The 14440-nt window shown below is 32.2% G+C and overlaps 1 protein-coding gene across 1 annotated transcript in view; it reads right to left on the bottom strand.

Annotated features, from left to right (window-relative positions):
* Window positions 1-14440, bottom strand: part of LOC143051609 (uncharacterized) — a 31820-nt gene that overhangs the window by 15159 nt on the left and 2221 nt on the right. Inside the window, exons 2-9 of the mRNA XM_076224505.1 lie at window positions 14311-14375; window positions 12850-12926; window positions 8559-8630; window positions 7286-7385; window positions 5887-5990; window positions 4047-4118; window positions 2710-2893; window positions 2060-2145 (exon numbers count right to left, since the gene is read on the bottom strand). Of these exons, the coding sequence (XP_076080620.1) occupies window positions 2060-2145; window positions 2710-2893; window positions 4047-4118; window positions 5887-5990; window positions 7286-7385; window positions 8559-8630; window positions 12850-12926; window positions 14311-14375 (760 nt within the window). The remainder of the gene's footprint in view (window positions 1-2059; window positions 2146-2709; window positions 2894-4046; window positions 4119-5886; window positions 5991-7285; window positions 7386-8558; window positions 8631-12849; window positions 12927-14310; window positions 14376-14440) is intronic.

The following is a 14440-nucleotide window of genomic DNA, read 5'->3' as shown; positions in this document are numbered from 1 at the left end:
TTTTGATCCTTTAGAGACCGGTCAAATTTTTTAGGGGGTTGGGACCGGTGCAATTCATATTTCTTCCTTAACAAGACCTATGTCCTACCCTCTGAATATACTGAAAAAGTCTCTGCCCTATATGATATACTCTACAATAGTTAATGAACAATTTGTATAATCTTTTTTTTCTGTCTTTTGACTGTTTTGTTTTTCTTAATTTCTAGTCGAAATATTTTTTGTTAAATAATTTTCTTTATTTTTAAAGATGTATATTTTGTTTAATTCTACGTTTTGTACCTTTATTTAATGATTTGCATTTTGTTAATTTGTACCACACTGATGGCAGTATATCATATCACTTATTAAAAGCTTCAGCAATGTTCTCTTTGCATTTGTTTATTGTTGTTTGTTTTGTTTTTATTAATTTTATAGTGTTTTTTTTTTATTATTCATTTTTTATACATGTATATTTTTTTCTTAATGTCTAGACTTGAAATTGTATTTCCATTGTTGTTTCTTGTTAGTTCCTCGAATAATCTTGTTTAAATTGTTGTAATTAAATTTGTATAGCCTGTTTTCTACATTCATACATATGCTATAAAAATATTGCTGTCCTATCTGTGCTGAAAACTAAAAAAGTAGAAGTTCTATCAAAATTAAATAAAAAAGATATGTGTTCTACTGCGTTTTGCACCGGTACCAACTTCCCAATAAATATTGACAGGTCCATTGCATATGCCATTCCAGCTTATAGTATAAATTTAAATTCTTTGGTTATTTAATTTCACCTTAAATACATCCTTAAATACAATCCAAATGATATGTAAATTTTGTATGCAGGTTTCTCTCAAAGGAATTGTAAACGAAGCATGGTCATATGAAAAGATTCTGTATTTTTAATCAATCCTACCAAATATCTACAACGGCGTTTATCATTCCATTTCTCTTACATATTATTTATAAAGGTAAATAAAAAGCTTTTGGATGTCTCTTATCACTTATCTTACATTAAGGCATGTCCAATTATTCACCAATCGGAACACATTAATTCTCTGATCCCAAGAAGATGTTTACAATGATTTTTCTTTTCAATTTCGGTTGACCTACGATATTTGTCTATTCTTATTAAATATTTGTACCAATTAACAATTCATGTAACTTATCTTTTTCCTGTTATCAAAAATGAATACTTTTCTTAGTATATGTTTCTGTATAATTTTTGATTTCTTGTTCTATTCATGGTATACTGGCAACCTAGTGTATTTCTACCGAATTCACATTTTTTAACTGTGTCATAAAGCAGGAGTTTTAGCTAGCCATTAAACCTGGTTCAACCCCCATCTTTCTTAAACTTTCCTGTAGTTACGAATATGACAACTGTTATGAAACAGTTCGTAGACGAAACGAGTGTCTGGCGTTAATACAAAATTCTAATACTGGTTTCTATGATCATGATTTATGAGTTTTGAGTTTTGATGTTATATTTGTTATTCTCATCGGATTTTGTCTAATGCTTAGTCCGTTTCTGTGTATGTTACATTTTAATGTTGTGTCGTTGTTCTCCTCTTATATTTAATGCGTTTCCCTCAGTTTTAGTTTGTTACCCCAATTTTGTTTTTTTTTTGTCCATAGATTGACGAGTTTTGAACAGCGGTATACTACTGTTGCCTTTATTTGAACATCGGTATACTACTGTTGCCTTTATTCTATAACGAGTTTATTCTATGTTTGTTTCCGTTTAATTTAGTTGCACTACAGTGTTCCTGTTGTTCCTGAGTTTTTCCTCTTATAGATGATGTGTTTCCCTCGGCTTTAATTTGTAACCCGGGTTTGTTTTCTTTCAATCGATTTATGACCTTTGAACATCGATATACCACTGTTGTGTTTATTATACAGTAAAACCTGACTAAACCAAATCCTGCTTAAACCGAAAACCTGTATAAACCAAACATGTACTTAAACACCGTCATATCAAATTGTATGGATTGTGAGCCTGATAAAATCCAACATCGGCCAAAACCGAACAAAATCTTAAGTCCCGAAGAGGTTCGGTTTAGCCCGGGTTTACTGTACTTACCTCGTGTTCACCACAGTGTGTAAATTCTGTGCAGTCAGCTGGAGAGGATATATCCTTACATGAGAAACAGGATGTAATATTTTTACCTGAAAATTATAATCAATAATAAATGGTATGTACTCCAAATATTTTATTGCAAACCTTGGTGCCATTTCAGGAACACACTTGTTTATAGTTTGTTTCGTGAAGAAACTGGGAACAAATGCATTATAAGACTAATAAACATGTCCCTTGTTGTTTAGTAAACTGTCTTAAGACATTGAAACTTTCAAATTCAAAACGCAAGTGTTGCCGAGCGTTTTGAAAATATTTAAAATTTAACGATCGACAGTGGAATAATACCGTAGTGCACGATAATTGGTGGTGAAACCTGTTTCTCTAATGATTTTTTGATGATATACAGACAATTATTGTCCTTCTTTTAGAATGATCTATCAAATGATGTGGTCTTTCTATGTGGCGTTATCTGTCATGGTCACCTTTTTCATAACGTCACAATAGGAATTTCAGATAAAAACAAGAAAATTTGCTGTCGCCATTGAATATTGACTAATGATATAAAACGAACCATAAGTCTATTAAATAAAAATAATCACAAAATCAGCAAAAGGATAAATTAGTTAAGAATTAGAGAAACCTAAATTACGTACTATACGCCGGTTGTAAGTATGTAGGAGTCGTTTTCGGCATGACTGGTACCACATTCCATCCCTGTGTTGTACTCGGTGTTTGTAGTGAGCCAATACTAGAACTTCCTGATGAACATTTATAGTTACAGAAGGGACCAGTACAGCACTTGTTACAAATATTAGGGTTCTGTATAGATGCGCATTCCTAAAAACATACAAACAAAAAACGAGCGGGAATTTCAAATGACATAATTATATAATAATGAAATTAAACAATAGTTAATTGAAATCTTTTGATGATCAATCTTAAAACAACTTATTTTTGCGGATACTTCATTTCGAATTCTCATTGAGCCTTATCCACTGCAGCTATTTGTTTACGGGATTTCTCTAGTTACCGTCGTAAAAAACTAAATCCTCTTCAGTAGATTTACTGTATTTCATTCCATACCTGCAGGCAACATTCAATGGAAAAGAAATGTCATCTGTCTTTTTCAGTGTATTTCAACTGATTTAAATGTTATAAAGGTAACGTTGCTGTCATCAACAAAATAACATTTCAAAAGTAAGACTTAAAATGTGTCTGTACAGTTTTCTCCAAACTTTATGAAAAAAAAATATAGAAATACACCCTTTTAAACACACCAATCTTGGTGTCGGTAATACCTGTTTGTCACTTTTTAATACAAATTATATCATGCAGTTAAATCGTGTAGTCCCCCCCCCCCCCCATAAGGGTGACTAGGGGATATAAATATGGTCACTTCAAACCGCAGTAAAACGCTTGCCAAAGTGGGGGCGTCTGTTTGGCTAAGTTTGCAGCCACGTACGGTCAGACGTTAAATTCGATGCCTCGTGTAAAACGAGTGCCACGCTCATTGCACGTTAAAATAGTTATCAAAGGTACCAGGATTATAATTTAGTACGCCAGACGCGCGTTTCGTATTCATAAGACTCATCAGAGACGCTCATATCAAAATATTTATAAAGCCAAATAAGTACAAAGTTGAAGAGCATTGAGGATCCAAAATTCCAAAAAAGTTGTGCCAAATACGGCTAAGGTAATCTTTAAAACCATTGCAACAACTCTTTGACGGTGCATATGTGGCCTGGTGCAAGGCAAAAAAAAAATCCCTATTCACATCCTCATTTTCCAGTGGCAGTCCAAATTTCCCCGACCGTCATCCGGGATGGCCTCTTTTAAAAGACCTACAAATTGTATTTATTGTTAACTTGTTCTCGTTCTGAACATGCATAAAATATTTTCCATTGAACCTTACAACCAACCATCAATGAAAAAATCGCAAAGTTACACCTACAGATTTCTAATATTGTAAATTCAAAAAAAAACTACTCACTGATTCAGATTTACATCCAAATTGGAACACTTGTTTTCCGTTAAAATCTCTTTTTTCTACTACACTGCATTTCTGTGAAAATGATAACATCATATTGCTATTAATATTCATTCACGTAATGTTTACAAGTAAAAATACTTCAGGATGAATTGATGTTTTTCAAAAAAAAAATACACGCAAAGTAAAAAATCCGCATAAAATAACCTTCAATTGTCATTTTTTCCCTACATTACTAATTAAGAAACTTATTTTTAATTCAAAAGAACTATTTTGTTTACATGGTTATAACAAAAAAATAAAATCACAAAAATACTGAACTTAGAGGGAGGTCAATTGGGAAAGTCCATATAATCACATGGCAAAATCAAATAACAAAACGCATCAAAAACAAATGGACAAAAACTGTCATATTCCTGACTTGGTACAGGCATTTTCAAATGTAGAAAATGGTGGATTAAACCTGGTTCTATAGCGCTAACCCTCTCACTTTAATGACAGTCTCATCAATTTCCGATATTTTTACATTGATGTGTTAAATAAACAGACACAATAAATATAATAGTCAAAATATGGGTACATCAGTCATCATCGTTTAACAATTTTAAAAGGAACAATTTAACAGAACACAAAAACATCTACTATCTACGAACACATTTATTGAGTGTCTGACGTCAGATAATTTTATACGTCACATAAATTTGTCGTTCAATGTGCGTACAAACAATTTTAAAATTTTCATGGGAATGTTAGCATACAGCGTTAAAAAATCAAAAGTATGTAAGAATAAATTTAAGAAATAGACCGAGATTTAAACTAGTCGAAAAGTTATATCTAGAATTTATAAGAATCCAAAAATAGTTAATTCCACTACGCGATTGAATGATTTTGACGTTTGTGGTTCAACGTATATTGTAATTCATAATAGAAATATCATAATGACATATAATAGAACAATATCATACTGACGGGATCTTTTAAAGTACAGAGTCACGTTATAAGAACAAAAGAAATACAAAAAGTCGCAAATACAAAACAAACCACAAAAAAATGAACAAACACGTTATTCATTTTTAAAGCTAAATTATAAACTAGATAAAAACTTTGTTCGTCATTATACTTGGAATAGTCATAGGTCAGCACAGCCTTATTTTTACATTTTGCAGTTTAAAAAAAATGCTGTTAATACGTTTGTATCACTGACATACTTGTACCGATCAGTGTGAGTTCTTACCGTAGCCGAAATATGACATTTAATCTTTTACTTTTTACTTTTGGCACATACATTCATATTTTGACTATGCTTACAAATTGCAGAATAATGATGATATCCTGAACATTTCATCAACTCCTAAATTGATCTTTGGTGTCATTTATTGTCCCATTTGACCCGAAAGTAAACCTTTTCAACATGTAGTTAACACCTCTGTCCATAATGACAAAAACATTACTATAAATCGGTCGTTTCCTTTACCATTGGATTATAAATCCCCGAGGGTATTATCAGCTCAATAGTCAGCAATGTCATGATTTATAACAAACCTTTCTAAAACTGTCCGTTTATCAATTTTGAAATTGTAGAGAAAGTAATGTTTGAAATCTCTCAGACAACGTTCACCTTAGATTGATTCGGCTATATTTCAGCTTATTTATTGTTATAACTCAACTGTCGCGGTTCTTACACATCATGGGCTTTCTAATATTCAACTTTGAGTGTTCCTCATGAAGGCAAACTAGAAAAGCGCATCGGACGCATAAAATTTAAAACATATTTCCTTTTTTATTTTTACTGTTTGAGGGAATTATCTAACATGGACTGACACATGCCAGCGGTAGGATTTACCTGTCCTACTGCACATAAGCCAACTTTATGGCACAAATTATCAGCGGTAAACTTGCTGTCCCCACAACTTAAACATAGATGATTATAGTGGTCAGCGTTTATTCCTGCAATAAAAAAAGTTTTATCAAGATTCAAAATTCAAGGTTTTACACATAACCTTAGACACATACAGGTGAACAAGAGGACAATAGAATTACAAACATAAGATATTAAATAACTTATATTTATCAAAGGTACCAGCGTTATAATAGAATACGCCAGACTACTAAATATTGTGTCAAATATACAGCTAAGGTAATCTATGCTTGGGATAAGAAAATCCTTAGTTTTAAACAGGAAATTTATTCAAATGACCATATAATTGACACTCATGTCAACACCGAAGTGCTGCAGGCGTACAATATAATTACAAACATAAGATAATAAATAACTAATACTAGTATTCATCAAAGGCACAAGGCTTATAATTTAATACGCAAACGCGCGTTTCTTCTACATAAGACTCGTCACTGACACTTCAAAATAGTCAAATAGAAAGCCAAACAAGTAAAAAAATGTATAAAGTTAAACAGCATTCAGGACCCAAAATTCCAACGCGTTTTGCCAAATATTGCTAATCTTATCTATTTCTGGGGTAAGAAAATTCTGAGTTAATCGAAAAATTCATACGTTATAAAAATTACCATACTATTGATACTCATGTCAACATCGAAGTGCTGACAACTGGGCTGCGGTGATAACAGCAGTGGAATCGATCCAGTGATGTGCGTTCCTATCCCTTGTTTATTCTCAAGTCGAGATCGGAAACATGTATCTCATGATAAAGGACAGTATTACTCTTCAATTCTTAATCAGTTTTTGCTTACCCTGTTCATAACAAACTTTTGAAATTGCAAAAGTCGGAATCGTAAACTTGATCATATAGTACGGTACACAGTATTATTACTTGATTTATTTCACTTGTTGACTGGGCGGGGTTTAACTGGTTTGATTATCATATACTAGACCATCTAAAAGGTGTTTTGGGGTAAACTCACCAATGAAGTGTCCAGTGATTCTATCGTAAATTCTTTTGATGACACTGATAGGTGATTAGAAATCAATTATAATTATTACGACACTCATTCGTATCATGGACATCTTCAGATAGATTGTCCTTATTCAAATCAAAATGTAAGATCGATCAGTTAATATGAGTAAACGTGAAATTTTAGTCAGCTTGAACTTACTCTGTTCTGTACAACCTTTAGAATAACAAAAGTCTTAGTTGCAACATTGATTACACAATACGGTTAACAGTATTACACTTACATTTTAGTCAGTTTTTACATACCCTGTTTATTACAACCTTTGTAATTTTACTTACCATGTTGATTACAACCTTTGAAATTTTACTTACCCTGTTCATTACAACCTCTATAATTACAAAAGTCTGAATCACAACATTGATTACACGATACAGTATCACTTCTTCTACCCAGCGGTGTTGTGTGACATACCTATATCAATTAGAATTTACGACATAATTGAATATTCTAATGCAACATCGGTTGTAACGTTCATTTTGATTGGATAATGTCATCAATTTTTACGCATCACTAAAAACGTACTTTGTGACCATCAAATCACAAATTGATGCCGTTTGAGCCTTAAATACGATACAGTTATCTCCTAAATAACACATCCCATTATTGTGTGATTGTGCTATGATCATTTATCAATAATTGTGTTTCTGAAGTTTTGCTAATTATGTACTTTGTCTATAAAGTGTATGCCATTTTGTTTTTCTGTGTTTAGATAGTTGTTTGTTTACATAGTGATCATACCAAAATGTTGACTGTTGTATCCCTCTGTTAAACATTTTTACCGATGTGTTTGAGTTATTGATTTTGATATTTAAGAAAGGGATTTCCGTTTTTTAACTGCAAGACCTCCCATGGAAATGAAACCATATGTGCGGACAGAGAACGCATTTCTTGCTTCAAACCAACGATAAAAATTGACTTATCGAGTAATAAACTTAAAAAGTATAACCTCAGGACAAAAAAAATCTTTAAAAATCTTCTCTTCATTTTTTGAAACTTGTATATACCAATATATTGTGTCCAGTTTGAAACAAAGTTAGTTCTGCATAATTTATTGAAAGTGCCAATTTAACCAAGTCTAATAGTGGAAACAAGGGTGGTTTTACTTTTACTATTTAGACTTATTTTCGCAATTTTCACATCAGTTAATTACAGTTGCCACTCGATTGTCATATATGATATTTTTTTTTTTTACTACTGATCGAGTCTATCCATCTTGTTGATAGAACATATTGTTAAGGTTGTTCGCTACTCTATAAAAAAAACCCTGTTTTTTATTGATAGTATGTAAATAAGGGAGATAAAGAAGCGAGAGAGAAAATGAAGGATTCATTTGCTTGTTTTCGAGATATATAAGCCATTGAAAATTTGGCGGGAAAAAATTCACTCTTTTCATACATTTAAAATTGGTACCTTTTTTCATAAGGATTTTATAAGATTTCAAATAAGGTTTCTTAAACTTAAAAATAAAATTATAAAAAGAGATGTAGTGTTTTTTTTACGTCACTACATAGATAAAACCAGAGAATTCAGAATATCTTGCAAAAAATCAAAACCAATAGAAGTAAAATCCTTAAGATACGATACCTGTCTGTCTCTACATCCTTGGTTAAAATATGGAACTCCGTCATCAGCTATAATTTTCTCTATATAGCACTCCTAAAAAAAGACAAATCAGCCTAATTATCCGATAATCTCTCTATGCAATATTTATCAAAGATAATACATGTCATTGGTTGAATTTTCTTAGTTTGAGAATGATTTTAACCAGTCAAAATGTTTTGGTTTACGTTTATTCAAATACAAAATGTTGCTTCATTCTAAAATAGCATCTTGGTAGTGACGGCATACCTACGGTGAATATAATTCAATTCTAGATTTCCATATTTTTAAAAGAAGTAATTTATGAAAAAAACGTTCATGACGTCATAGTCATATGACACTTTGAAAATTATGTCTATGAGCTGATATATTAACACTTTCTGTTAATCAGAAGTCGTGTTACATCCAACATTAAACTTGACAGGACTCGTGATTTGACCTTGTTGCTCAGTCTTAAGTTTTCTATGTTTTATTTTATACATTGCTGTTTTTATTTTGCTGGGTTTCTTCCTATGGTGCTGTCAGTTTCATCGACTTGTGAGTTTGAATATCCCTTTGGTTACTGTCGCCTCTATTTAATAAAAGTGGTAGGTTATACACCAATAGATATCAGTTATTTTATGTGTTATATTAAATATAGGGGTCTGGATGGGGTCCTTCAATATCGTTTTTAATTTTCATGTTGTTTTTTCTCTATTCTCTATATGTTTTGCCCATTTTTAGTTCACCGGGACCCGAAGGGGCCATGTGAGCTTATGCCATCACTTGGTCCGTCGTCGTCCGTCGTCTGTAGTTGTCTGTCGTCGTAAATAAAGGCAACAATGGTATACCGTTGTTCGAAATTCATAAATCGATTGAGGAAAAAACAAATCCGGGTTACAAACCATAACCGAGGGAAACACATAAAATAAAAGAGGAGGCCCACGACACAACAGAAAAACAACGCTAGAATGTTACGCACACAGAAATGAACTATTCCTGGTATCTATGACGAGTTTATCTATAATATAACAATGGCTTGGTACAGAAGATTTTCAGAAAAAAAAAGATGGGTTAAACCTGTTTTTTGGGGCTAGCCAAACCTCAACCTTTTATAGCAATGTTATATATAACATTAAAATGACAACATTATATGACAGTATTACGATACAAATAAATGGAAGAACATATAGGACAGAGAAACACATAAATAATAGCTATCAAAAGGTACCAGGTTTATAACCTAATACGCCAGACGTGCGTTTCGTCTACACAAGTCTAACCAGTGACGCTCAGATCTTAAAAGTTCGAAACCAAAACAAGTACAAAGTTGAAGAGCATTATTGATCAAAAGTTTCAAAAAATTGTGCCTTATACGGCTAAGGTTTTTTGCCTTGGATAAGAACATCCTCATTATTTAGAATAATTCATACTTTTGGAAACAGTAAATTTATAAAAAAAAAATACTATATATTAGATATAAATGATATCACCGAAGTGGTGACTAACTTACTACAGAAAAAAAAAGAATAAATAAAACAACATAAACCAGCACATAAAAGTCACAGCCGAGTTAGCCGAAGAGATCGACAACGATGAAAATTACAATACTAATTAATATAAATTGTGGTAGTTATTAGATAATTAATTGTATTATCTAGATATGTTGGTGTTTCTTCTAAATTAAATCGTAAACCAAACATATCGTATAAATTTATTTGACCCAAACTTAAATCTAACAAATGAACTAGGTGATTAACTATATTTACCATAACTCACGAATACAACAGAAAAAATCAGATTTACAACTCCAACCGATAAGACATTTGACAAAAATCGATGAGAATAACAAATATACGTTCATTATCACTGAAGTAGTATATATTTGTTTAGGGGCCAGCTGAAGGACGCCTCCGGGTGCGGGAATGTCTCGCTACATTGAAGACCTGTTAGTGACCTTCTGCTGTTGTTTTTTCTATGGTCGGGTTGTTGTCTCTTTGACACATTCCCCATTTCCATTCTCAATTTTATAACATAAAAACTATAAAATACATGAATTTGGGATAGAAAAGTAGCATGACACGTTTTATAACAATGCGAAATCACACTCAGCAAAACAGTCACAATCGGGAATAATGTCACATTCGAATAAAAAGATCAGACGACGTAATGACACACCACAGTCTAACACATTGTAAAAATGTCCTAATTTAGTTTGGACAAAGACACCTTGTATGGATCAACCAATTCGTGGTGGTGTCCGTAAAATTTACGGTTTGTCATTTTTAATCTGTCCTCATAACTTTGTTGGAGCAGTTTCTGCGTTAGAAGCACACTCCTGTATATGAAGTCCGTATAGTGTGAACATGCAGGAGCATAACGTATCAACTGAGATATGTAAACACCATACGAAGGGGCAGAGGATGTGTTACTGCTGAGAAATGGGAAGTTGATAATTGGGAAGTTGAAATCATCCCGTTTATCACAGATCTTCGTGTGAAGTCGTCCATCTGTGTCAATATTGAGGAAAAGATCAAGGTATGAAGCAGTCCTTCTAGTATCAGTAGTATCCTTAATTTCAAGATCAATGGGATATATGAGATGCAAGTATTGGCTGAAATATGGGTTATTCAGTAATAGAACATCATCGATATATCGGAAAGTGAAATTAGAGAATGTCGCAAGGTGCTTTTTCTGTTTGTCTTTAAGAAGGGTTTGAATGAATTCTGCTTCATACGAGTACAAAAACAAATCGACTAGTAGGGGTGCACAATTAGTACCATTTAAATAACGGTTGTCTGTAGTATCAGTAAACGATTCCAAATATGTTCTCCTCTGAAACTTCTGGGTCAAATACCTTCAAACTTTTAGTAAATGTTCCTTAGGGTATTTAGCTTAATCATAAATTGAATCCGCAGTTTTGATCCATTGACAAACATAGTTGCCATGGCTAATAATAGAACATATGGTTAAATGAAGTTTTTCGCTTATATCTAAAAAACACTAAAGCTTTTAGAGCAAATCTGACATTGAGTAAGTTTGTTTAATTGATCAAGATCTATCAACCCTGACATTTTCATTTGAAAGGAAAAACCCATTGTTGGGTTGATGTCACTATAAATTGGTACTTTTAAGGGAATTTTGTGTAAACGATTTCAAAAATCTTCTCCTCTGAAACTACTGGGCCAAAAACCTACAAACTTAACTTAATGTCCCTTAGGGTATTCAGTTTATAAATGTATCTGAAGTTTTGTTCCAATTACAAACATGGTCGCCATGGCTAAAAATAGAACATAGGAGTCAAATACAGGTTTTGTCTTAAATCTCAAAAACTATATCTTTTAGGGCAAATCTGGAGTAAAATTGTTCAATTAGTCAAAATCTATCAGCCTTGAAATTTTCAGACGAATCGAACAATCCATTGTTGGGTTGCTGCCATTAAATTGGTAGTTTTAAGGAAATTTCGCAATGTTTTGTTATCATCTTGATTATCATTATAGATAGATATAAACTATAAACAGCAATAATGTTCAGCAAAGTAAGATCTACACACACGTTAATATGACCAAAATTGTCACTTGATCCCTTAAAAGGATTTATTGTCCTTTAAGGACAATTTTACACGAGTTTTTCTGTTTTTTCCTCAAATGAATCTAGTATAAATGTTGTATTTCATTTCCTTTTACGTTAAGAAACATAGACACTATGGCTAAAATGGAACATATAGGTAAAATGCACTTATTTGGTTTTGAAGAAAATATGACAGATACAATAAACATTTAAATGGAAATTTTAAGCCACTCATTAGTATATATTGAAAGGCAAAAATAAGCAAGATGTAAGATTTCAAGATGTAAGCAAAAAAATAACAGGTGTAATTAATATGAATGTATAACTTATGTATGGAAAAAATATAAAATAGATTGTTTATATAATAGAGTCCACCGTTTATCCCTGGACGTTGGATCATTGTAAACACAGGGCCCCTTGTGTATACTTCCCTGGGTTATACAAGGTAAATTATACTCAGGTGATTTTCAATAAATGTATTTCAAGTGTAAAAAAAAAATAAAAAAAAAAAAAAAAAAAAAAAACAGTCACTTTAAAGCCTCTTTTTCGCTATTCTTTATATGTTTTGCCCATTTTTTCTTTTCTTTATAATTAAGTTTTCCACAATTTTGTATTCGTTATCTTTTCACCTATTTTTTAAAAAAAAATGCCTTTATTCTGAACTTTTCCCCAGTATTGAATATTTTTCAAAAACCCTAACCAGACCTTCTTAATTGCGTGAACCTACCTCGTGTGTACCACAAGTTATCACTCTGGTACAAGAAGCTAAATTAGAGTTGTCCTGGCAATTAAAACAATATCTGTCTTGAAAAAACAAAGTGAGGCTAGTTTTACAAATTATTACATTAAGTTCACCTTAATAGTTACATACAAGAAGAAGGTATCGGTTGTATACAGGGATTTGATTGGTGAGGGTACCAGTTGTAGGGATGGGTGGTGTTTTTTTGTTACAAGGGTCAATTAAAATTAACATAAATTTAAATGAAAAATTAAATCATTAACGGTTAAAGGTACATTTTATTATAGATATGTCGGGACCTTTATAACCGACCATTTGGTATGTTTTTTTCTCATTGTTGGAGGATGCACGAAAGCCTATCATTGCTTATAAATTGCAAGGACTCTTCATATATTTGAGTTTTTTTTCTGCTTTTATATTTCTTGTACTTGAAAAAGGAATCAGTCATAACTACTTTATAATGCATAAATTTTCTTCTTTCTGGAAAACTGGACACAGATATATTAGTTCTACCTAGCTAACTGCCAAGTTTGAGAAGACTGCAAATGAGTGCTTTGAAGGAAATACGTATACCGTGTCTTCTGCCTATTCACATGTGTTTAAACTACATATCCCATCTCTTGCCACTTGCAAATAACAAGTGGTTTGGGTGACAAGGGTTAACAAAAACATAAGGTAAATCTATAATGAAATCATTTGTGGTAAAGTGTACATGTTATAAAGTGGTTATTATAGATATGTTATATCTATTTATAGTCAATCGTATGGTATGGGTTTTTCTCATTGGGGAAGGCCGTACGGTTGCCTATAATTGCTTACATCCACTTCATGTAAACTTTGGTAAACAGTTTCTATAACGACCTAATTACTTTTTGACCGCCTGTGTTTTAACTGTGAATGACATAAAGTTCAAAATGTTCTTATCAGGTATCACAGATCAAATTGTATTCGTTCATTGTGTTTTAATTTGCATTTTTTGATTGAGTTAAGCCTTCCAATTAATATTTTATAGTGTGTCTTTCTATGTTGTGATGTTATACTATTGTTTCAGAAAAGGGAGAAGGTTTGGTACCATTAAAACCGGTTTAATCCCGCTGCAAATATTTGCACCTGTCCTAAGTCTGGAATCTGATAAACAGTGGTTGTCGTCTGTTTATGTAGTTAATACGTGTTTCTCGTTTCTCGTTTTTATATAGATTAGACCGTTGGTTTTCCCGTTTGAATGGTTTTACACCAGTAATTTCTGGGTCCCTTTATATCTTGCTGTTCGATGTGAGCCAAGGATCCATGTTGAAGGCCGTACATTGACCTATAATGGTTTACTTTTATAAATTGTGACCTGGATGGAGGAGAGTTGTCTCATTGGCATTCGTACCACATCTTCCTATATATATATTGTACCATAATTAAGGTAATAATAGTTATACTGATTTCAACGGAATATCTCACCCGAATATGCATACGAAAAGAAAACAATGTTCATGAACAAAATCCGTGAGACTTCACTATTCTTCCTGCAAAAAATCAAGTATGATTTGAAAAAAAAAATTGGAAAGAAATGAGTAATGATTACCATTAA

Source organism: Mytilus galloprovincialis, chromosome 11 (genome assembly GCF_965363235.1).
Source record: "Mytilus galloprovincialis chromosome 11, xbMytGall1.hap1.1, whole genome shotgun sequence".
NCBI classification, from domain to species: Eukaryota; Metazoa; Mollusca; class Bivalvia; order Mytilida; family Mytilidae; genus Mytilus; species Mytilus galloprovincialis.
Note: the sequence above shows the minus strand (reverse complement) of the source record. Positions and strands in the feature narration are given on the sequence as shown.